The sequence below is a fragment of the Delphinapterus leucas genome, chromosome 2 (assembly GCF_059928025.1).
Source record: "Delphinapterus leucas isolate spDelLeu-1000000601 "Yukka" chromosome 2, BTC_Dleu_Yukka2, whole genome shotgun sequence".
Taxonomy (NCBI): Eukaryota; Metazoa; Chordata; class Mammalia; order Artiodactyla; family Monodontidae; genus Delphinapterus; species Delphinapterus leucas.
In genome coordinates, this window is record NC_143130.1 from 120,572,106 (window position 1) to 120,595,275 (window position 23,170).

Below are 23,170 nucleotides of genomic sequence, written 5' to 3' on the forward strand. Positions count from 1 at the left end.
CAACTTAGGTTGGAAAGGCTGGTGGACGTCCTGAGGAAGAAGGTTGGAACAGGGACCATGAGGACAGTGATCTGACTGAGAAAAAAACGACAGTCTGGGGAAGCAATCACATCTGGTGACCAGGCTGCTTCATTCAACACTGTGTAAACACTAAAGCCTTAACTTAGCAAACAGTTGTTAGAAGTGGGACACTCCAACCACATTCCAAGTTGAGATAAAATCAAATCACAAATGTTTAACCACTTTGCTGCTGACTTGAGTTATTTATCCAAATGTATTAACTACAGACTTTTACCAATGGGTAGCTATAAAGTTGCAGCTTATTTTGTAACTATTTTATATCTCACTGTATTTAATATAAATATTTTTGCTGAAAGACCATTATAGAAACATAGTAAAGTTGGTCAGGATCATATCTTCACATATGGCCCTTTCTGAATCAAAATACAGCAGAGTAAATATTGCCTAAACCTTAATCCACTGTGTTAGGTCAAAACTTCAAATACATACATTTTTCAATGTAGAGTTTATTTCTTAACCAATGAGAGAAGCACATACATAAGAGTGTATAGTCTTCCTTCAATGCATGCATGTAATCTTTGTTAGTTTTAAAGAATATTAAGTATAGATACCAAGAATCAAATGTATAATTTGCCTTAATAAGAGTTTGGTTTATTAAAATTACATTAATCAAGGCATGATTTTTCTTTCACTACAAATAATGCACACTGTTTTCAATAAAAAGAGGGTATTGTTAATGTGTACTTATAAATTCATGGTGTCAATATTTTTTAAATGTTGGGTCTGAATAATGATCTAAACTCTATTTAAGCTGTAGAAATTGCCAAGTCTGGGCTTCCCTGGTGGCGCAAGTGGTTGAGAGTCTGCCTGCCGATGCAGGGGACACGGGTTCGTGCCCCGGTCCGGGAAGACCCCACATGCCGCGGAGCGGCTGGGCCCATGAGCCATGGCCGCTGAACCTGCGCGTCCGGAGCCTGTGCTCCGCAACGGGAGAGGCCACAACAGTGAGAGGCCCGCGTACCACAAAAAAAAAAAAAAAAAAAAAAAAAAAAAGAAATTGCCAAGTCTGTCTAATAGGCTGGGATACTTTTGGCTTGAAAATTAGCATGTGCCAGCATGATGCTAAAAGGCAAGAGCCCATCAAACATATTAAGTATTCTTTCTGTTATCTTTATTTAGATTATCATTTGAATTTTTGTAATGGAGGAGGGGAATCTAATATATAATATACAAAAGAATTATAATTAAAAATATAAAGCCTTGGGGAAAAAAGTAAACCTGCGATTTGGTTCAGGATACCTACTTTTTTTTAATTTAAGGGATAATTTAAAATAATTACATCATGGCAGTCACTTCTAATCATATGAAATTATGAATAAAACTAAGATTTTTTTGGCTTAGGAATGTATTTGGCTATAGGAAAAAAAATTTTTTTTTTAGATTGAATAGATGAGAAGCTGATAGAAAATAAATATGAGCGGAGCAGGATCAAATTGACAAGTAGAGGTGGAATTAGTGAAAATTTTGTAGGCAAGTGAAAAATTTTCTAAGTCCATACAGTTTTTTAATTTATCTTTAAGATTGAACTAAATCTACCATTGCCTGTTTTCAGGACAAGTACAGAATAATTTATTACATACACCATTGGAGATTATGCCTTTGAATGCCTTTGAACCTTTTTTACTCTATGATAAAGGTGCTTTATCATAGGGTAACAAAAGAATCATGATGCAAAGAAACTCTATTTCTTTCTTATTAAATCCATTGAATTAACTGATAGAATCATCCCACTGAGTTCAAATTTAGAATTTACTCATGTTGCCTACTTTAAAAAAATTTTTTAACTATGAGAATTAGAAAATAAGGAATGATAGGGGTTAAAAATAAACTAACTGGATTTACTCTACAGTCCTAAAGAGAATTATAGCCTCTCACAAACCAGTGACTATATAACTATACAAATTTGGAATAATTTGGTCATGCATGTAGTCTTCTCTCTGAGGTCTAACTGAAACATGTAACAGCTCCCTATGTGAAGGAAGAGCACCCTTCAAGTCATGCGGGTAAGTAAAAAGAAACAGTTCTTGTCACAAAATAGTCCATTCCTGAATCCTCTTCAAATAAATCACAAGTAAACTTGAATTTTCAGATTATTCCTGAAGAACAGACAAACCTTTATTGAGTTATTTTGCTTGAGGTTTTATAAAACACAAAGTGTAGAATAAAGACATTTTATAATTTCCAAACATCTCTTCCTATAACTATACAATCAGATTAGCACAACTAGTTCCTACCAGAACTGTTATAGAATTTGATATTATAACGTTAAATTTACAAAACAATGCTAACATCTACTATTGCTCAGTGTAGGTAATCGCCCCCAATTACCACATCCCCTTCAAAATGAGTTGTCTACAAAATTACAAATGCTTCAAGTAGTCTTTTTTTGGGGGGGCGGGGAGGGTTGTATGAAGGAATAAGCTTACCCACTGAAGATCAGTTCTTTACATATTCAATTATAATGCAACATCTGAAGTATTCCACCACTGCCCAGAGAGATTGCTTTGAGTTTACTTTAAACATCAAATCTAATTCCTATAGTAACGTGAGAATTTACTTTCCCTTGTAAAAAATAAGTAGTTCAGAGGAAAAGCAGAAAAGATCATATAAATGTGTAGCACTCGATGATTTACAAAGTCCTTTCCCATCTGTATTTTTATTTGATCCTATCAACAATCATATAATAATAACAATATATTATATATATCAACCACGTAATAATGATAATGATGATAGTAATTTTAGTAGTAGTAGTAGTAGTAGTACATTTTGCAAGCAAGGAAACACTCTCAGCAGGGCTAGGAATTTGCCAAGGACTGGCTAGGCCTTACAGCTGAGGTCTTAAGACTATAAACTCCATGCAACCGTAGGTCTCCAGACCTTTCATTAAAAAAAATTAAAAATCAAAGATTTTAACTCCTGCAATTTATTTTATTATTGTACCATTTCTTTTATACATATATTTGTGAATTTTCTACACATTTCTTTCAATGAAGTACTATAATATTAGCTGCATATGCAAATAGCATCACATTATTACTACCTCTCTATAGTGTTGTAGTGGCAGCCTTAGCCTTAGCCTTCACTAATTAGGAATATTGTGACAATTCATTGTTGATAAAAAATAGCCTGAGTTGCTTGTAAGCAAAGCCTAAGCAGTTATAGCAAAGTTATTAGTTAATTATTATGTGAGAAATTTTCATTCTACTTTTATAAATAAGCCATTATGTTAAAATTATTTAAAATATTTTTCTTTTTTCAGTGAGAAAGTTGATCCTTTGTATATTTCAGTATGCAAATAAACTGATGAATCTTCTTATCTGGTCACTTACCAATAGAATTAGTTTATTGCACAAAAAAAGTTAGAATATTAAAAATTTATAGTTTTCATATTGAATAAAGTTGCATAAAAAACCATTTTATAGATAGTGTATTTTTAAAGATAATTATTGAAGTGTCTGTCTTTAAATACTCATGACTAGTGAGGCATTATAATGATAAAATAGCCATAGCCTATACATTTGTCTTCTGGCATAAGGTTTGTATAGAACCCAAATTTTTCACAAGACATTATTGTGTTGTTGATAACTACTATTTTCAGCTAACCTGTCTATCCGTATTGAGATATATATAGATATATAAATACACAGACACATACACACACATACATTTGTCTTTCTAAAACATTAATTTATAAGTCAATTGTTAGGCTTCAGTGATTTCAGCATTTTGTTCATCTTTTATTACAAATGCATGTGGTTTCTGAGGCTTTTAAATAAATACATGAAATGGTTGAAAGATTTATATTGCTCGTGCTTAGCTAAATATGTCATCTCTAGAAAAGATGTGGTTTATTTTGGCACTGTTTTAAAAACTCAAATATTTTAAACATTTGTTAAGTTGGAGCTTGCACATTTGAACTAGTAGCATACGTTCCAGAATAGCATCTCAAGTTACCAAATTTTTTGTAATCCTTTTACTAGAATAACTTTTTTTGGAAAGGTTTTCTTTTCTTTTTTATTATGTACTTTAAGTTAAATTTATAAAGGTTTAAGTTATTTTTTTGATATATAAGTTTATTTACACATATATACATATTATTTTTAATAGAAAAAATCAGATTACGTATATTTAGCATGTATTTTTCTGTTTGTGCCTAATAATATATCACTGACATCTTTTCATATTGGTATTCCATATAGAAAGCTCAATGTCATTTTTTTAATTGGATGAATATTTACATATATATGTATTTCTATTCCATAGACAGTTGGAATGCTTATTGGGGTATGCTTTTTTCTTTTCTCTTGGATTTCTCTTTATTTTTATTTTTTTTAACATCTTTATTGGAGTATAATTGCTTTACAATGGTGTGTTAGTTTCTGCTTTACAACAAAATGAATGAGTTATATATATACATATTTTACCATATCTCTTCCCTCTTGCATCTCCCTCCCTCCGACCCTCCCTATGGTTATTTTTAACGTAGGATTTCATAAATAGAATTGGACAATGATAAATGTATATTTTTAAGAATCATTAAAATATTGCAGAAATCTTAATATACTTATTTTTAATGTTTATTGTGTATTGTTTTCAAATGTATATTGTTTTCTAAATATAGTTTGGGACAATGCTTATACTTTGGAAGCCACCAGTTTCTTGACTATCAGATTATTAACAAAGGTGCATTTTAATGCACAAACTCAGATATCTGAAATATATATTTACTTTTTAGTCATATAAACTCTCTACTGCAAATCCTACACATTTCAATGCAATTATTATACATTTAATCAAACTTATAAGTGTTCAGTCCTGAAGACACTGTACTAAATATGCCTATAAAATATACTGCAGTAAGGAAACAGATTAAGTTCACTGTCAAACTGTGTCTGACTTTCTTGACAAGTTTAATGAAGATAAAATTCATTATGAACAAATTTATTAGGCACCTTGCTACTTGCAGTAGTAAAATATTAAAGAGAAATAGTATTTTTAGTAAACATGGTTAAAAAGAACCTACGAAGGGAAATCAAATTCTCTTAATTAAAAAAATAGTAGACTGATTCAAATCTACTACAAAGCACCTCTACTAATTTTGGAATTTGTATGTGGAATTTTGCAGTAACCAATAGCTGAAATCTAAAAACATTGCTTCTGTTGTGTTTGATTATTCAATCAAGATAAGGTAAATATAAACAGACTATGTAACACTCTCACCTGTAGTGAACTTAGAATTTAAAGCTTAAGGTACATGGCTAAAAGAGGACCAGGGTGGGGTGGGCAGTAGGAATTGTTGGGGTAAAGTTTCTATAAACTGGTAATATCTAAACTGTCATATTACTGTGTAAAAGAATTGTCTCACCATGTATGGCCTTTGGGATATTGTCATACATTTTACTTCTACATAGGTATACAATAATAATTTTGTTATTGTTTTTGCTTTAAACAATCAACTATTTTTTAAGGTGATTTAAAAAGTAAGAGCAACCTTATTTTATATTGACCCATGTATTTACCATTTCTGGTGCTCTTCTTTATGTAGATCCAAGTTTCCACCTGTTGCCATTTTCTTTCTTCCTGAAGTATTTATCTTTTATACAATGCAGGGCTGTAAGTAATGAATTCTTTCAGCTTTTGTATGTTTGAAAATCTCTCTCTATCTCTCCCTCTTTTTTTTTTTTTTTTTTTGAAAAATATTTTCAGATGTTGCTCTACTGTTTCTGGCTTGCTTTGTTCCTGCTGTCATTTTTATTTTTGTTCTCTATACATATATCCTCTGGCTGCTTTAAGGGTTTTCCCTTCATCACTTTTTTTAGCCAATTTGATTGTGATGTGTTATAAATTTCTGAATGCTTCTGTGCTTATGATTTGTTGAACTTCCTGTACTGTGGGTTTATAATCTTTATCAATTTTTTACAATTTTGGCTATTATTTTTTTCAATATTTTTTGTCCTCAAACTTCCTCTTTCCTCTCTTCTGGAACTGCTATTTAATACATATTAGGCCACTTGAGATTGTCCTACAGCTCATTCATTCTTTGTTCATTTTGGGGAGGGTCTTTTTCCTCTGGGTGTTTTATTTTGGATAGTTTCTATTGTTTTGTCTTTAAATTTACCAGACTTTTCTTTTGCAGTGTCTAATGTGCTCTTCTTAATCCCATCCAGAGCCTTTTTCTTCACAGACATATTTTTCGTCTCTAAAAGTGAAAATTGGGGCTTTTTAATGTCTTTCATCTCTCTCCTTAATTTTTTCATGTTTTACCTTATCTTCTGGAATATAAAAAATATAGTCATAAGAACTGTTTTAATGTCCTTGTCCGTTAATTCTATTATCTGTTCTATTTCCAAGTCTGTTTCTATTGATTTCTTTATCATGAATTATATTTTTTTAGTTGAAGTATAGTTGAGTTATAATATTATATTAGTTTCAGGTGTACAACATAGTGGTTCAATATTTTATAGACCATACTCCATTTAAGGTTATTACAAAATAATGACTGTTTCCCTGTGCTGTGCAATCATGACTTGTATTTTTCTGCTTTGTATGCCTGGTAACTATTTTTGGATGCCAGCCATTGTGAATTTTAACTTTTTGGGTGTTAGATATTTTTGTTTCTCATTGAAAGCTTTCAAACTTTCTTCAGGGATACAGTTACATTATTTGGAAACAGTTTTGAGACACAGAGAGAGAGACACAGAGAGAGGGAGAGACACACACACACACACACAGAGAGAAAGACACAGAGAGAGAGAGGTTCAGTAGGTGGGACCAGAGCGCCTTAAGTCTAGGGCTGATTCCCCCCACAGCTCAGGCAATCGCCCTCTGAATACCTGATGCCCTGTGCAGTAGGAGTTTGCTCTGACTGGTCATAACCATGTGTGAGTTTTGGTCATTGTTCTGCCTGCACCTTTCTGGCGGTTCTTACCTTAGCCTTGGTAGTTTACTTACACACGTATGCTTGTCCATACTCAGAGGAAGACTCAAGGAATGCTCTGTAGCTCTCCAGAGCCCACTCGCTCTCTCACTCTCTTTCTGTACAGAAATTTTTGTTCCAGAATTCCCCTCTCCAGTACTCTGACTGCAAATTCTAACCACCTTGGCCTCCCCAAATTCTCAACTCTTATGTTCTCGACTCAGGGAAGCTACCAGGCTGTGTTTTGTTCCCCCTCCTATACTCTGCTCTGTAAACTTGCCATATGATAAACTGAGGTAATCTTAGGACTCCATTGCTTTCCCTTCTCTCTGGGAACACTAGCCTGTGCTGCCTGTTGTCCAAAGTACAAAAACATTGATTCATGTAATCCCACTGTTGTTGTTGTTGTTGCTTTGGTTTTGGTGGGGGTTTTGGTTTTGGTTTTTGTTTGTTTGTTTGGTTGGTTGGTTGGTTTTTTAAGGTGGGGAAGGTAAATGTGGTCCCTGTTATTCCATCATGGCCAAAAGTATAACTTCTCCTATAACTCTTTTAAAATGTCATCTTCTTAATGTCTAGCTTCCCTCTCCCCTGTTGAGAAATCAGCTGTCAGTCTTAATGTTCTTCTCCTGAAAGTAAAATCTCTGTTTTCTCTGATTGCTTTTTAGATCTTTTTCGTTGTTGGGTTTTGGGGGTTGTTTTGTTTCGTTTCGTTTTGTTTGGCAGTTTTATTTTGTGCCTAGGTGTGATATTCTTTGCTTGAGTTCATAGACCTGTTAAATCTCTGACTTCATATCATTTGTCAGTTTTAGAAAATCTTTGCTAAGTATCTTTTTCCCCCTCCTTCTGTGACTCCAATTATATATATTTTATATTGTTTTTCACTGTGTTCCCACATCTCTTCTGTATTTCCCTTTTTTTTCTCTATGTGCATTAGTTTTGAATTTTCAAAATTACCTGTCTTTTATTTCACTAATCCTGTCTTCTGCTGTTAAAGCCATCTATTCAATTCTTAATTTCAGATTCTGTATTTTTTAATGCTACAGTCTCCTCTTGATGTTTTTGGTACATTTCAATTCTCTGGTGAAATACTCATCTTTCTAAATATATTGCCTCCCCTTTGCTTATAACTATAAGAAACTATAGTAACTTAGTTACTATAAAATAGTACTTAAAAATCCATGTCTGCCAACTCCAATATCTGATTCACCCATGGGTCTTTCTCTATTGTCTGTTTTGTTTCTAGGTGTCTAGATGCATGGTCCTGTCTCTTGGCAGGCCTATCAATTGTTGATTTACTGTAAGACATCCTGATCCTCCAGGTGATTTTGTTTTCCACCAGAGAGGGCTTAGCCTTTCCTCTATTGGAAAGATTGAGTGGAAGCTAATCACCTTAATCCACTCAGGTATGCTATGTTGAAGCTGGGTTGCAGTTTGAGTGAGGCTGTTTTCTCTGGTTTGCCTCTTTTCCTATGGGGTAGCTCACTAGCCTTTCAACAGTGAAGGTAATATCTTCACTCCAGTCCTTTTAGATATTCTCATCTGAGCTTTTTTAACCTCCCACTTAGGACAGCCCAGAATTTGCGAAATACTTTGAAGGGGAAACTAGGCATGTGTTTCAGGTCCCTTTGGTTCTCCTGGTCTGTCGCTCCAGCCCTGAAGGATTGCCAAAAGCTCTGCTGGTTTCCCTGTCCCTAGCAGCAGTCTTCTGCCAGGACGAACCCAGAGCCCGCAAATGCCTTCAGGGGAAGAGCGGCTGCAGACTATCAGTTTACCTCTCAGTTCTCTCTTCTCTGGAATCTTAGTTCCTCTAGTTTTCTTTGTTTCAGCCCCTCTCTAATACTTTTAAACAAATATGGTATGTATTTTGTCCAGCTTTACTAGTTGTTCCTTGGCAGGAGCGTTGGTCTGCCATGAACGGCTCTGTTCAGTCTGGGAGCAGAATTCCAGTGAGTTTTCAATTTGTTATTATATTTTTCATTTCAGGAAGTTATATTTTGTTCATTCCCATATCCATTTGATCATTTTTGTTGTCTCGTTTCTCTCTCATATTTTCAGCCCCTTTCTAATTTTCTTATACGTTTTAAATGTGCTTATTCTATACTTCTGATTATTTTAAAATCTCAAGTATTTACTGCTCCAGTTTTGAGATTATTTCTGCTAGCTACATTTATCTTGCCTTGTTTCTTTAGATGTTTACTGATTCATGAATGTGAGCTTATATGTCTTAGGATTAGTCTCTGTGGGTCTTTTCAGTCCTGAGTTGAAGGTGGGTTCCTTCATAGAGGCTTTGCATTTGCTTCTGCCTGGGAACATGTACAGGCCTTAGCACACTTTAAAATCCTAATTTGAATTTTATTGAGCCACTTAAATAATAATCTGGGATGAAAATCCACATGAGGGCTAGCTTGTTTATAAAATTCATAAGGGGAATATCTTTTTCTATCCTCCATTCATAGTCTAAGATTTCTCTTTGTGGGTGGGCCCTGGACTGTGTCCCCTATCCCCTACTCCATTAGGAGGCCATGAAAACCAAAGCTCAACTTTACCTCTATCATAAGTCAAATGCTCTCAAGGTGAAAACTGCCCTTCATGCTTCACATACCGTTAAGGGTTCCCAGTTTAACTTAGGTTTTGGCCTCTCAGTATTCCTTAGCAACTTGCCAACATAATGATGCATTTGAGGAGATGTTTGTAATTTGCTGTCCAACATTTTTAGTTGCTCACTGTGGGAGGTTCCAGGTCCATCATAGTAGGAAACTCTAGTCAGGGCTGAATGTTATTAAATTTACACACACACACGCAGAGGTATAATTATACTACTAATAAAATGTTCTGAATTTAGTATCACTTGTATACATGATTAAAATGAGTAGGTAATAAATTTACCTTCCAGGATCCATAATTGCAGTTCTTTGTCCCCACCAGGAACTACAAGCAGTTTTTCATTAGAGAAAAGAAAATGATTGAATAATCCAAATTAGCCTGGGCAAGAAAACTAACAGCTGCCTAAAATGAAATGTTTGAGTTATGAGCCATGTGCCACTTTGGTTTATCTGCAGCCAAAAGGTTCAGAATCCTTATTCAATTAACCATGTTGCTTGGGAGGGACTGGTTGCCCTGAATAAGAGCTGCCTGGTGATGAGTAAGAGGTATCCGTGACACACAAGTTCAGACCTTGCAACTCTGTTTTTGTTGTTTGAACTTTCTTCTCTGTTGTAGCTAGGGATCCAGCATGGAATTTAAACACTTGTGTGGTAACTCCATTCCTTCAGCCATTGTGTTGTTAAGCTCTAGCTAACGAACTTTTAACACTGGTTCCATGTAAGGTAAGACTTAGAAAACAGCAGCAATCAACATTTCTGGCTTTATAAATAAAACTATTATGTCTTTCGGAAAGTAAGATGCTCCTGCCTGTCTATTCCAACTGATCCCCTCAATAGTAGCGTTCATAACATGTATGAAAAATAAAGAAATAAACCAAGGTAGCACCTAAGAAAGCTTAAATTAAGAAGTGGCTTTTATTTCAAAAAATCACACCTACTGTAACAGAAACTTCAAAATGTATACTTGTTTTAAAACTTAGGAGCTTTGCATAAAATAGAGAAACCAAAATTACGTAATATTTGAAAAGGTAAGAGCTGCCAAATGCACCAGTCAAATATACTTTGTCTCATGTGGACTTTTCTTCCATGCCAACAGTTTTTGTTGCTTAGGGAGATCCTCCTGATAATGTCACAAAGAATGTTTCTCAAACCCATATAGATTATGTACACATTGGCTTTTTAAAGACAAATTTGATTTTAAATCTCTAAGCTTCATTTTGCTTCTGAACATAACTGTTTTGAAACAAAAACTAGGTGACTAAAAGAGAGGAGACTGAATTTTTTTCCCCAACTTATAAACAAGTCCTGAAGATAATCCTGGAGGAGAAAATTCAAACATAGTTTGAGCAGTGATATAATAATTTGACATAAAATGTCTCAGTGTTATTGCTTTGAAGAATTACTCTTTACTTGAATGTGTACACTGATTACTAATGTCTTACATCATAGTCTTACCACTTTGCAAAATTAGATTTGCTTTTTGCATCTTATTTTCTTAAATTATGGTCATACTATGAACAGTAATTGTATACTTTTATTTAGGTGACATAGAGCAAGTGACTATGTAATCTCGTTTGTCAAATAAGAAAAACTTGAAATCAGTTTCCTTTCAATTAAGACCTCAATCATGTCATATAATCACTTTATTTCTTCTTTTATAAAAATTGCAACAACTTTTTCAAGAGTTATAGCTACCTTGTAGACTGTAAGTTTAAATATTGCAGATATTATTGTCTTTAAGTTGCAATAAGACAGACAGTGGCTTTATCATTTCTACAATCAAAGAATGAAGAGCGCCTGTGTCCAAGTTTTCTGGGCCCATTTTGGAATTTTCTAAAAGAACCAATTGCCCAAATCATACATCGAGGTTCTGATATGTTAGTTTGTTTTTCTGTGGATGGCAAGAATATTAATAAAAGTGATTCATTCGTACTAATACCTTAGACCCTATGCTACTCCCCATTTCAGTTCCTACTCTATACTTTTATTATTTAATTCATTTGCCATTTTTAATCCTCTACTCTGTCATATTCACCTTCATGAGTTTAAATCCAATTCATCCTTCAAGAACACTTTTATACCACCTCCTAACATGAAGCTTTCCCTAATTCCCCACCTCCACCCCACCACCAAGTAGAAGTTAATCTCTGCTCTGTATGATTTATAGCCCTTCCTTCATCTCTATTAGGGCAGTTATTAAGTTCCCTGTTGTTTCATTATTCCTGTACTATCTCCCATTAGCATGCAGCTTCTGGAGGTCAGAAATTCAGTCTTGTTCATATTTCTTTGCACAGGTAAATACTTAATGAATAATCATTCTTGTTAATGATGAAACCTAAATTTTCAAACTATATTTTTGTTCTATAAACATCTGTGTAATCTGTCTTTCTAAAAAATATATGACACTGAAAGATTAAGATTTGAGTATCCTTTTTTAAAATAGTGGTATTAAAATATACTATTATGTCAAATTATCTAGCACCTGGCACACTACCAGGTGAAACATTGAGTTTACCTGAAGACTTTAACTTTTAATTGTAATCAATTTAAAGTGAAGAGTTTTGGAGTTGGGGGAGGGGGTAATATGTTTGATTTGATTAGGTTTGTTATTTTAATCAGAATTTCTTGTGTTTCTGTTAAATTTTTGTCCCATACAGTCCATAGTTTGAAATTTCACTCCATGAGGAAATGAAGATATGGTTTTGTTGTCTTGGAAAGTTTACACAAAATTTCCAGACCACAAGAGATGTCATTTAAATCTTTACTGAACAACAGTAATAACTAAATTGCTTTCTGGAACCAAGTATGTCAACATTCAAAGAAAGGGAGAAGGCAAGCAATGTATAAACCAGTGGGCATGTTTGGATGCTTTCTGATAATGCTACAATCCACTTTAAATCATGATTTCAAATTCAGTAATTCCTTATTTCCTAAAAGTAACTAAAGTCTTCTGAATTCCGATTATTTTGATAAGCTTTCTTGAGATTTTATTTTCTGGTTCTTTATTATTCTTTCAATACCTAAGCCCTATTCTAAGATATTTGAGAGCAAAAATAAATTGTGCATGAACATTACCCACCAAGCTACAGCTTCAAAAATTAATATTTAGTTACTAATTTTATTTTATCTCTATTTTAGTCTCCACCAATTTTCATCACGCACCTTGTTGAAGGAAGATTCTAAAGCTTAAAATGACTACCATTCTTCAATAAATAGGTCAGTAATATCAAAGGCTTTTTGAAACACTTAAGCATAGAATATTCACTGCACTTTACTTGTGTGACCATGACATTAACACACTGAAAACCTTTAAGTTCCCTAAAGAAGACTTTCTTCTTATACGTCTTTCCTAGCTGTGTCTAATCAAATTATGTTTTTCAAGGTAGTATGTCCTTTTCTGAAATTATTTCTAGTATGTGCCTCACACACAAAGTTAACTATCTTGGTTATAATTGACTGCCAGCAGAAAGACTCACTTTTGATAACAGTATTTCTGTTAGTAATTTTCTAGGACATACATCTTCTTTCCTCATCAGGAAATAGTAAACCCAAACAACCAACATTGTTTTCCATGTTGAAAGATTAAAATCATCTTAATGAATAGTGCTCAAATGCTGGCACATGGCCAAATGAATAATCTTTGTCTTAAAGTAGCAAAAAGTGTAAGACACTACCTATGTTAAGACTTGATTTTCTTTGAATTCATCAGACAATAAGTGAAAATGCTATAGATTCTTAGCTTTCGTCTTGAACATCTGAAGTTCTCTTAGCTAGTAATTTTTTACTTAGATTTATATCTTTAATCCTAGGATCTCCCATCTCTTTGAAACCAGTTAATTAAAACAGATAATCACCTTATAGAACTTTCACATTAGGGTAAAATGAGAAAAAAAGGAACTGAGTAACTTTCATATACGACATAAACAGGCATTTTCAGAGCTAGAAGTACAAATGTGCGTCCATTCCTAAGCTCCTGCTTCCCCGTTTCTGTTAAGAGCTGAAACTTGTGCCACCATGGTTAATGTTTTGACAGATTTTATCATAAACCTTGCTGTTGTAAATTTGCCTTGAGCCAAAATTTAACATGTTGTAAGCTCAGAAACAGTTTTTGCTGTTAGTCACGAGAAACGGAAATAAATCAATTATGCTCTTTTGAATGATAGGAGTAGAGAGTTTAACTCTTTAAAAGTTACACATGACTTGAAATTTGAGAAATTCTCATTTTTTATGTCCACGACCTCTCAATTGTCAATAAAACATACGTAAACACTTTTGTGACTCTCACAAGGGAGAATATACCAAAGGAAATCATGTGGCTTTAATATGCTCACTAAATTTCATCACCAAAATATAATCCCTAATTTTTTAAAATGAAAATGTCCTTTGCCTTATTATATGGAGTCAAAAATTTAAGCCCTCAACATGTGATTGATTCAAAAACTATGAAGTAGCTACTTTGTTTCCAAATAATTCATCAGAATGCACTTCAGTTAGACCCTGTCTTATGGTGTCTGTGATCTATAACTACTTAGAGTATTTTATTAAACTTTAACTCCCAATCATTGCTATTCCTAACAGACTGCAGATCTAGATATTTTTTCTCTCTAAAACATCTTCAGTGACCATGACCATTGATAGTTACTCATAAATGCATTTGTACACAGGCTAAATCATAGCACATCAGTGAAGAAAAAAAAAAGAGTTGTAACCCAGTCTTTACCCTAGAATAAATCAAATCAACAAATATTTATTGAATGTCTACTATGTGCAAATAGCCCTGGACTGGTCAGCTTTTAAAAAGCCATCCAACTTTTCACATTGACAAATCAAAGCATTATTATTTTCAAGTATTGCAGAAGCTGCTTCCATGTCCTTTAGGTGACAAAGCCTCTGAGGACCCTGCAATTACTTAGGATAAATAAAGACAAGGAAGAGAAAGCTAATTCACGACTGAAAAGAGAAGAAAGAATAACCTAAAGTATCACCAGCAGATTGCATCGTGTGTGTGTGTGTGTGTGAGCTTATGTGTATGAGCATATATATGTGTGTATATTTATATACACATATACACACAAAGAGAAGAATGAGTGAATTTGAAAAAAATAGTCTTTGTTAAGGTGACATAAGAATTGACATTTATATTTGAGTCCAGAGCTTTGCTTTAAAAATGGCTTAATGTCTTAAAAAGGAACAAAATTGGGTCATTTGTAGAGACGTGGATGGACCTGGAGACTGTCATACAGAGTGAAGTAAGTCAGAAAGAGAAAAACAAATATCGTGTATTAATGCATATATGTGGAATCTAGAAAAATGGTACAGATGAACCGGTTTGCAAGGCAGAAATAGAGATACAGATGTAGAGAAGAAACGTATGGATATCAAGGGAGGGGGATGGGGTGGGATGAATTGGGAGATTGGGATTGACATATATACAGTAATATGTATAAAATAGATAACTAATAAGAACCTGCTGTATAAAAAAATAAATAAAATAAATGTTTTAAAAATAGGCTTAATGATATTTTGGACAGTGTTAAGTTCTGTGGTACTAAAAAACCAAATATAGTATAACAGATTACTCAACTTGACCCCCAGATTCTAAAACCTAGCTTTCCCTAAAGTCTGTTAAGAGATGTCTTCATCAATCAACAGATTTATAATAGAAGAAGTGACTTCTACAATGTTACTATAAAAAGTTATGATAGAAGCCTAAATAAGAAGTTAATTTTATCATAAATAAGAGAAGCTACTTAAAAGCGCATTTTAAAGATTCTAATTTTTATTAGAAACTAAATAAATCCACCAGTAAGAGACAAAACTTGTATACTTTATTATACTATACTCTTTTATACTATATATTATACTATATTTTATGCTACAATGGTCTATGCATTTCATTTTACTAATCTGTAAAAGATAAAATAATACACTATCTACCCACATCAAATAATTAAATGTGTTTCCTTAGTGAAGTATAAAAGAGAGGCTGTCAATAGTTTGCAGTTTTACCAAATAGAATTCATCCTGGTTACTTTGCACAGAAGGCATATATATATATATATATATATATATATATATATATATGATGATATTGTCATTCTCACGGGTGATGTCCAGTGTCAATTTTAAGTATTTGTTTAGGAGAAGTAATTTTTTATCAATTTTAGGCTAAGTTTAATTTCTAATGAAAATCAAAGAAGATTCTTTTAAGCAGCACCTTTTATCTTTCCTAAAATGTCTGAAATTAATTTCTCAGTTTTTCTGTGGGGAAAAAAAAACTGGTATAGCTCTATTATTCAAAGTTTATAAAAAAGAAAAGTTTATGCTTCTATTATGAAATTGTTGCTTATTAAGACCACTTTGAAGCAAAGGTATCTTTTCATATATCTTTTTAATTATTTGATACTTTTTCATCTGGTTGTAATTTATTTTCAAAGTATACCCTAATTGCTCTGCAGTAAATTTTGGATTTCTTCTCAGTTTGTGTACAGCCTTCTCTTCTTGATAAAACTATACTATTGACCTTCTTAAATATAGCAGGCACTTTCAATGTGTGACTACATTGGTTTGGTTTCTTTTATTGATTTTCTTGGTATATTGTAAAAAATGTCTTTGGATATATTTTAAATAAAATTTCACTTGGACAATCCAGACATAATGCTTGGAGAAAGTTCATGGAGAAATATTCTCTTTAGAGTTGTCTCTGATTTTCATTTCCCCTTTCCCCCTCCTTTGGCCAGAATTCCCAATACTGAGACCCTCTCACCTAGGACCTAGCCTGGATTCACCTGCCCCCTTGTGGTATTCCTCTCTGAATAGTTTATTGATTTCTGAAATTTGGATTTGGTATTACATAGTCTGAGAAGATAAACCTCTTTACTCTTGTGTAGCAGTCTAAGACCAGAAAATTTTTCTTCTGTTAGTCACTGGCTAACATAAAAAGATGAAAGTTTATATTTTTAATTTAATTTAGAGCACAAGAAGGAAATTGAGCACTGTAAAGAAATTAGTAGCTTGGAATAAATTATAAGAACTTTGTCTAGAATCGATATTAGTGACCTGCAGATTAATAAACTAAAGAGATGTTTCCAAGATTCTCATAAAGCAATTTAAAATCAAATTTTTTCTATGTCAATGTCTCCTTTTTTAGTGAGTGGGAGAGGAAAATGTTACTCTATTTTATTTAAATTTTAAATAGATTTCCTAAACCTCTCATCAAGGATGAATTCATAAATATACAAAATAAATTAAATGTTGTATACTATATGATCAGATATTTTGGTACGTTTGACACAAATAGGTTTTTGTCTTTCTCTGAAAAAAGGATTTTTTTTCACATGCTGCAGGACTAATTTTTACATCTTCAATCTTTAACTGAAGTCAATATTGAAGTCACATGGAAAAAGGATGATATAGTCAATGAGTGAATTACCTAGGCGCAAATTTGGAGACATTTTGCAAGAATAAGGACATAAGAATTAGGCATCTAGTTAATAAAGAATAATGTGCAGATAAAAGAAAGGGGAAGAGGAAAGAAAAGCACTATTTACAAAAGTAATTTGTCTTTCTTAGAAGGAAGAAATAGATTAATAAATTATTGTTAATAAGACCCCAAGTAATCTTTAAAGACTTATTTTTCTATCTGTTAACTAAATATTTCTAGCAGAAAGAGTTGTCTCTATGCTGTTCCACCTCCTCGCCTATTCTTCACCAAAGGCTGGTTTGATTGAATAATAGTGGTCCTCTGTGGCATTTTTAACATTATGTCACCTCACTTGACATCTAGAAGAAGAAAAAGTATGCAGGCTTTAATAAAGTTGTAGTCCAACTTCCAAATTTATAGTATTTAATGCTCCTTTGCAGCTTCTCTTACATTTGTAACAGTTGACCTACTAACAGGTTCCCAGAAACCCAGGTCCAAATTTTGGCAGGCTTACCTCACCTCTTTGTCCTTCCAAAGTACATAAATGCTAAACTGCGTTCACTGTGAGGAAGGGAGAGTCATTCTAATGAGGCTTTTAAAACCAGGACCCTTTCTGCTCCCTACCAAGTTACTGCCATTCTCTCGAAAGGAATAAAGTTTTGTCAGTGTGCTCTTGGCATAATTTCTTTAGCCTGGATTAAACACAGGTGACTGAGAGTCTACCTTATCTCCACAGGGCATTAGTCACTCTATAAAAGTTAAATTTATTATGAAATGCTTTGTTTGTGTTAACATATATCTTCTCTGGGAAGTTGGAAACAAAGGCATGTCCTTTAAGACTCCATATGGGGAAAACACATCCTCCTGTGGAATTTAACCTTAATTTGAACCAAGATCTGTGAAAGAAAAGCACTTTAGTGTATTGTTCCCTTGCTCCACCCCTCTATTCCCTTATCTAAATGGGGTTACTGTTGCTTCGTGTTTTTTAACTCTTGCCATTCCAAATCTTGCTTTCCTGAGTTTAAAATAATCTTAGAAGTATATCAAAATAATTGTGGCAAATAACTATGCCTTACTTTTAAGTATGAGTGGTTTAATTCTGATATCTTTAAAATTAAATAAATATATAGCCAGTTTATACTTATATATCTTATTGTTCATTACCTTGTTTTAACAAATGGTACATTGTAAAGAATATTTTATTTCCTGAAAATCTTTTCTAAGATTCATTTACTAGCAAACATTGTCATGTGTGCATAGTTTATGCCTTATTAGAAGTAAAGAATCATTAGAAGAAAAGTTTACATTAGGAATGATGAGGAGATGTATTTGAAAGACTAATTTTGATCTCTGTTTTCCTTCAGTCTGTTTGCATAATCTTGCAGTGCTTTCAACGTATCTAAATCCATAGACGTTCCAAGGCTTCTTTTTAAAAGTAAAAGCAAAATTTCCATGGCTGCTTCCCCGCCCTCATAACAGACCAGTTGTTTATAAGCAGCAGAGAGTATTTCCCAAAACACTTTTAAGTTTACATTTTTAAAAATTCTGCTTTTATGAATACTTGAAGTTTCTTTTTTTTAATTTTTATTTTTTAACATCTTTATTGGAGTATAACTGCTTTACAATGGTGTGTTAGTTTCTGCGTTATAACAAAGTGAATCAGCTACACATATACATATATCCCCACATCTCCTCCCTCCTGCGTCTCCCTCCCACCTTCCCTATCCCACCCCTCTCTAGGTGGTCACAAAGCACTGAGCTGATCTCTCTGTGCTATGTGGCTGCTTCCCATTAGCTATCTATTTTACATTTGTTAGTATATATAGTACTTGAAGTTTCTTTAATAGCATCTACCAACAAACGTAATTATTCAAATGATTTTCCTTCATTATCTTTTATTAAGAAAAAAATAAATTTGAGTATAAGCTTAGATATTAATTTAAAAAATATGAACATGATATTTAACTTGACAAGTACTCAATTCTTCTACTCAAAATAACTATCTTCAGCATTATTAAGTTGAAAATTTCGTAGCAAAATAAAAAATTCATAGCAAAATATTTATAGATTCCTACAGTCACATATTTCCTTATTACATAGTATATTTTATTTATACTATTATATTAAAATTAGTTTGATAAAGATTTTTTTAAAAACTATGGAATACATGCATAATACATTTAGGACGTTAGGACATTTATCACAAGAAATATCAAATCAGGGCATCATTGTTCTCCAATTCAGCCCTGCCTACATTTATTGGTTCCACCCGAATCAACCCTCATATGACATTTATTGAAGCTTAGTTTCTACCACATGTTAGCACTTGATTATATACTATGTTGTTATTTAAATTCATAATATGTATTGTTTTTCATGGAAATTATAAACTCACAATAATAATGAGTTGACAAATGGAACACTTTAATTTACCTCTTAGACTCAAATCCTTGTTTCTCTTGGAATTTGCACTGCATTAGACACTGGTTTGCTACAAACTTTCTTAAAAGATAACAGCCCTATACATCTGTTGCCTCCAGATTTTTCCAAGAATGGCTTTGGATGACTGTATCCATGGCATATATAGATGCCTGTATAGCATATCATTTATTCATGGTCCTACCATAAGATAACTGTAAGAAGATCTTTCACAGGAGTAAAATTGTCAAAATGATAGATGAACAAGATAATGGGAGAAGTGGTAATAAGTATAAGACTGAAAAGGCAGATGTTAACCAGAAACAAAGAAAAGAATGAGAAGTGTGGACTTTGTAGATGATGGTGAGAAGCACTTTGGCAAAAACAAAATAAAGGAGCACGACTTCCCTGGTGGCGCAGTGGTTAAGAATCCGCCTGCCAGTGCAGGGGACACAGGTTCGACCCCTGCTCTGGGAAGATCCCACATGCTGCGGAGGAACTAAGCCCGTGCGCCACAACTACTGAGCCTGCACTCTAGAGCCCGCAAGCCGCAACTACTGAGCCCATGTGCCACAACTACTGAAGCCCACACACCTAGAGCCCGTGCTCCACAACAAGAGAAGCCACTGCAATGAGAAGCCCACGCACTGAAGCACCCCCGCTTGCTGCAACTAGAGAAAGCCCACACGCAGCAACAAAGACCCAACGCAGCCAAAAATAAATAAATAAAGGAGCAAAAGGGAGAGAAAGAACCAAAGATAATTCCAAACTGCCACATGTATGAATTTTGGTGAATCCCAAAATATTTGCAAAACTGGATAAAAGAGGTTTTGTGTGTGTGTGTGTGTGTGTGTGTGTGTGTTTATAACAATGTAGACAAGAGTGGTCTTCACATATTAAATTTTAAAGATGTCAGGATGTGGCAAAACAAAATAATAAAATACTGAGCATCTTTACTGACCATGAGCTCTATTACTAGACAAATACGTGTCAGATGAAATTAGAAATAATAAATAATGAGTTTGTTCATGAAATGTATTATTGTATTAATTCTTATTTTATCTGTAAATCTCCAGCACCAACAAGAACATACTGACCATAGGAGACACTTAAAAACATTTAGCTTAAATTAAAATTGTCCTTACCAATGAAATCACGATAGAGTCACAAGAATTACAGATGATGAACTGTGGCAATGGGTAAGGGCTAGGGGACAAGAGAATCAATTGTAAAGCATCTAAGCCCTATTAATATATTAGTCATTTAAGGTCATACAAATAATTTCCAGTACAAGTGAAGGTGAAAGTAGTGTTCTCAGGGGATATTTTTCTATTCTGGTTATATTTGGAAGTCGTCAGGACAGTTTCCATTCTGATTATATTATGGAAGTCTTCAGTATTTCTCTAAAAGTATATCTTGATGAGAGGATTGAAAGAGATAATAGAGGGGGTATTTGTTTTTATCAGTAATTCAGACAACACCATCCCAAGTGCTGGGGATACAAAGTTGAATAAGACACAGTTTCTATCCTCATGGAAGTCACAGTCCAGAGGGAATGACAGAACTGTAAATAATGTAATGTAGTATCATGGGTACCATAATAGAGGTAGGCTCAGAATGCTTTGGCAGAACAGAAGAAAGTGTATCTTGCCCTGTCTATGAGATTAAGGAAGGCTTCCCAGAGGGGATGGTGTTGGAGCTAAGTGCCATTGGGACTGGCAATTAAGGAGGCCATGATGACTTTAATGAGAGCAATTTCTACTGTAATGAGAGACAAAATCCAAATTGCTGTGAGCTAAGGTGAATGGAAAATGTAGAAATAGACACAGTGAATATAGACTACTTTTGCCTAGAAATTACCTTCTAACTCTTCTTACTTGCTGCCTCTGAAAAGATTTAATAAGGAATTTCACATTGCATAGCACAATTAAGTGCAATGATAGTAATGGATTTCTTTTTCTGTGTTAGTAAATAAATTGCATTCCACTTGTACAAGCTCAAGAGCGTAAGTCCTTCCAGCAAGAGCCTTAGCACTGAAAGAAGGTCATATCTACACCTTTCCATTATGAATGTCTTTGATCCCTAATTCTATTCCTTTCTCTATTCAGGAATTTCACAGTCTCGATTGCAAAGTGTAACCTGATGAAACTTTCTATTTCTTTCCTCTCTTCCAACTTTCTTATAATTTCTCTTTGTATCTCTAACCACATATCCTCAAGTGAGTCACATATTTTATTGTCCATACATTATCTTTCTAATGCTAAATATTACCTACTGAATAAACTCCAAAGTTTTTAGAGAATTCAAAGCCCTGCAGACTTTTGTTCCAGCCTACTTTCTCAGCTTTATCTTCCTGTAGCTTCCTCTTTCAGACTTCAACTTCACCTTCCCCTCTATGCACTCTGATCTTTCTATATTTTCCATTCACCTTAGTTCACAGCAATTTGGATTTTGTCTCTCATTACAGTAGAAATTGCTCTCATTAAAGTCATCATGGCCTCCTTAATTGCCAATGATCTTTCTACATTTTTTCCCATGGTTGAATAACTGTTTTATCTCATCATTCCTATCAGACTGTACATTCTTTGAGGTCAAGAATCATCTGATATAGCTCTATAACTATCTATTACAATGTTTTACACATAGTAATTGTTCTACAAAAATATATTGACCATATTAATGAATAAATTAATCTCAAATGGAGATTAATCCCCTGAAATTCAATTAGACAAAGATAGCACCCAAATCTTTTATCCTCCCTGACGTGAAATTCCATCCTATTATCTGAAAGAACACAATTTGTCACTTCCTCAGGTTAACCACCTTAAAATAGCATTTTTTTAAAATGGTATTTGATTTCCTTGTACTTATTCTCTTACACTCTTCCTTGTCTTCAGCTCCATCCATTCCACTGAAAGAGTCCACAAGTTATAGTATTATTCAAATCCTTCCACTTACCTCCATTACTACCTCACTTAGCTGGTGACCATACTACAGCTTCCTTCTTAAAAGGATCACTCAACATCAGTCACTTCCTTCTTTCGATCCACCCTACATGACTTAGCTTTGAATGTAAACTCAGATTATATGCCTTTTCATGTCTTTCCTTTTTTCTTTCTGTAGACATTATAAAACTGTTTAATACTAACACACTTCCATTTCTTCCCTAATCTTCCATCATCTTGCTATTTGCCAACAATCTTTAGCTTAAAATGTCCTTCATCTCCGGAACACTCTACCTATTTGTTTCCATCAGCAAAGTTTACTATCACTCCAGCTATCTGAAACCCAGCTTAAAATTCGTTTTCAAGGGAATTTTTGGATTAACCTAGATTCATGTATCACTGTACTTATTTTCTATATATTGTTCAACTACTATATTACTTTGAATCAGTTATGTATTTATCTAATTTAAACAGTGTAAACTCCAATATGAACCCTGTATACTGATCTGAATTTTACGTGTGAAAGTTTGCTCTTCATGATGATGTTAATCTGTGGTTTTCTGCCCTTTAGGTAAAACAAACATACTAGATTAAATAGTACCAAGATATTCAACTCTTCTAGAATTACAATATATAACGACATGATCTTTATTGACTAATCAACCAAAATTTACAGAAAAATAAATGCTACCATAATGTGGCCTCAAATATACGTCAATCCATTAATTATGAGTAAGAGAATGAATTTGAGGCTTGAACACAAGGTAATTAAGAGGATCTC

The 23,170-nt window shown here is 33.6% G+C and overlaps 1 protein-coding gene across 3 annotated transcripts in view; it reads left to right on the plus strand.

Annotated features, from left to right (window-relative positions):
• The window catches only part of MIPOL1 (mirror-image polydactyly 1), a 328,422-nt gene extending 305,743 nt beyond the window's left edge, over window positions 1-22,679 (plus strand). For 2 of the 3 annotated variants that reach the window (XM_089907627.1, XM_022570692.2), the window contains exon 12: window positions 9-22,678. In XM_089907627.1, the coding sequence (XP_089763753.1) occupies window positions 9-75 (67 nt within the window). In that variant the 3' untranslated portion in view covers window positions 76-22,678. Of the gene's footprint in view, window positions 1-8 lie in introns of all 3 variants that reach the window. The other variant, XM_089907624.1, reaches the window with a different exon arrangement.
• The last annotated feature ends 491 nt before the right edge of the window (window positions 22,680-23,170 follow it).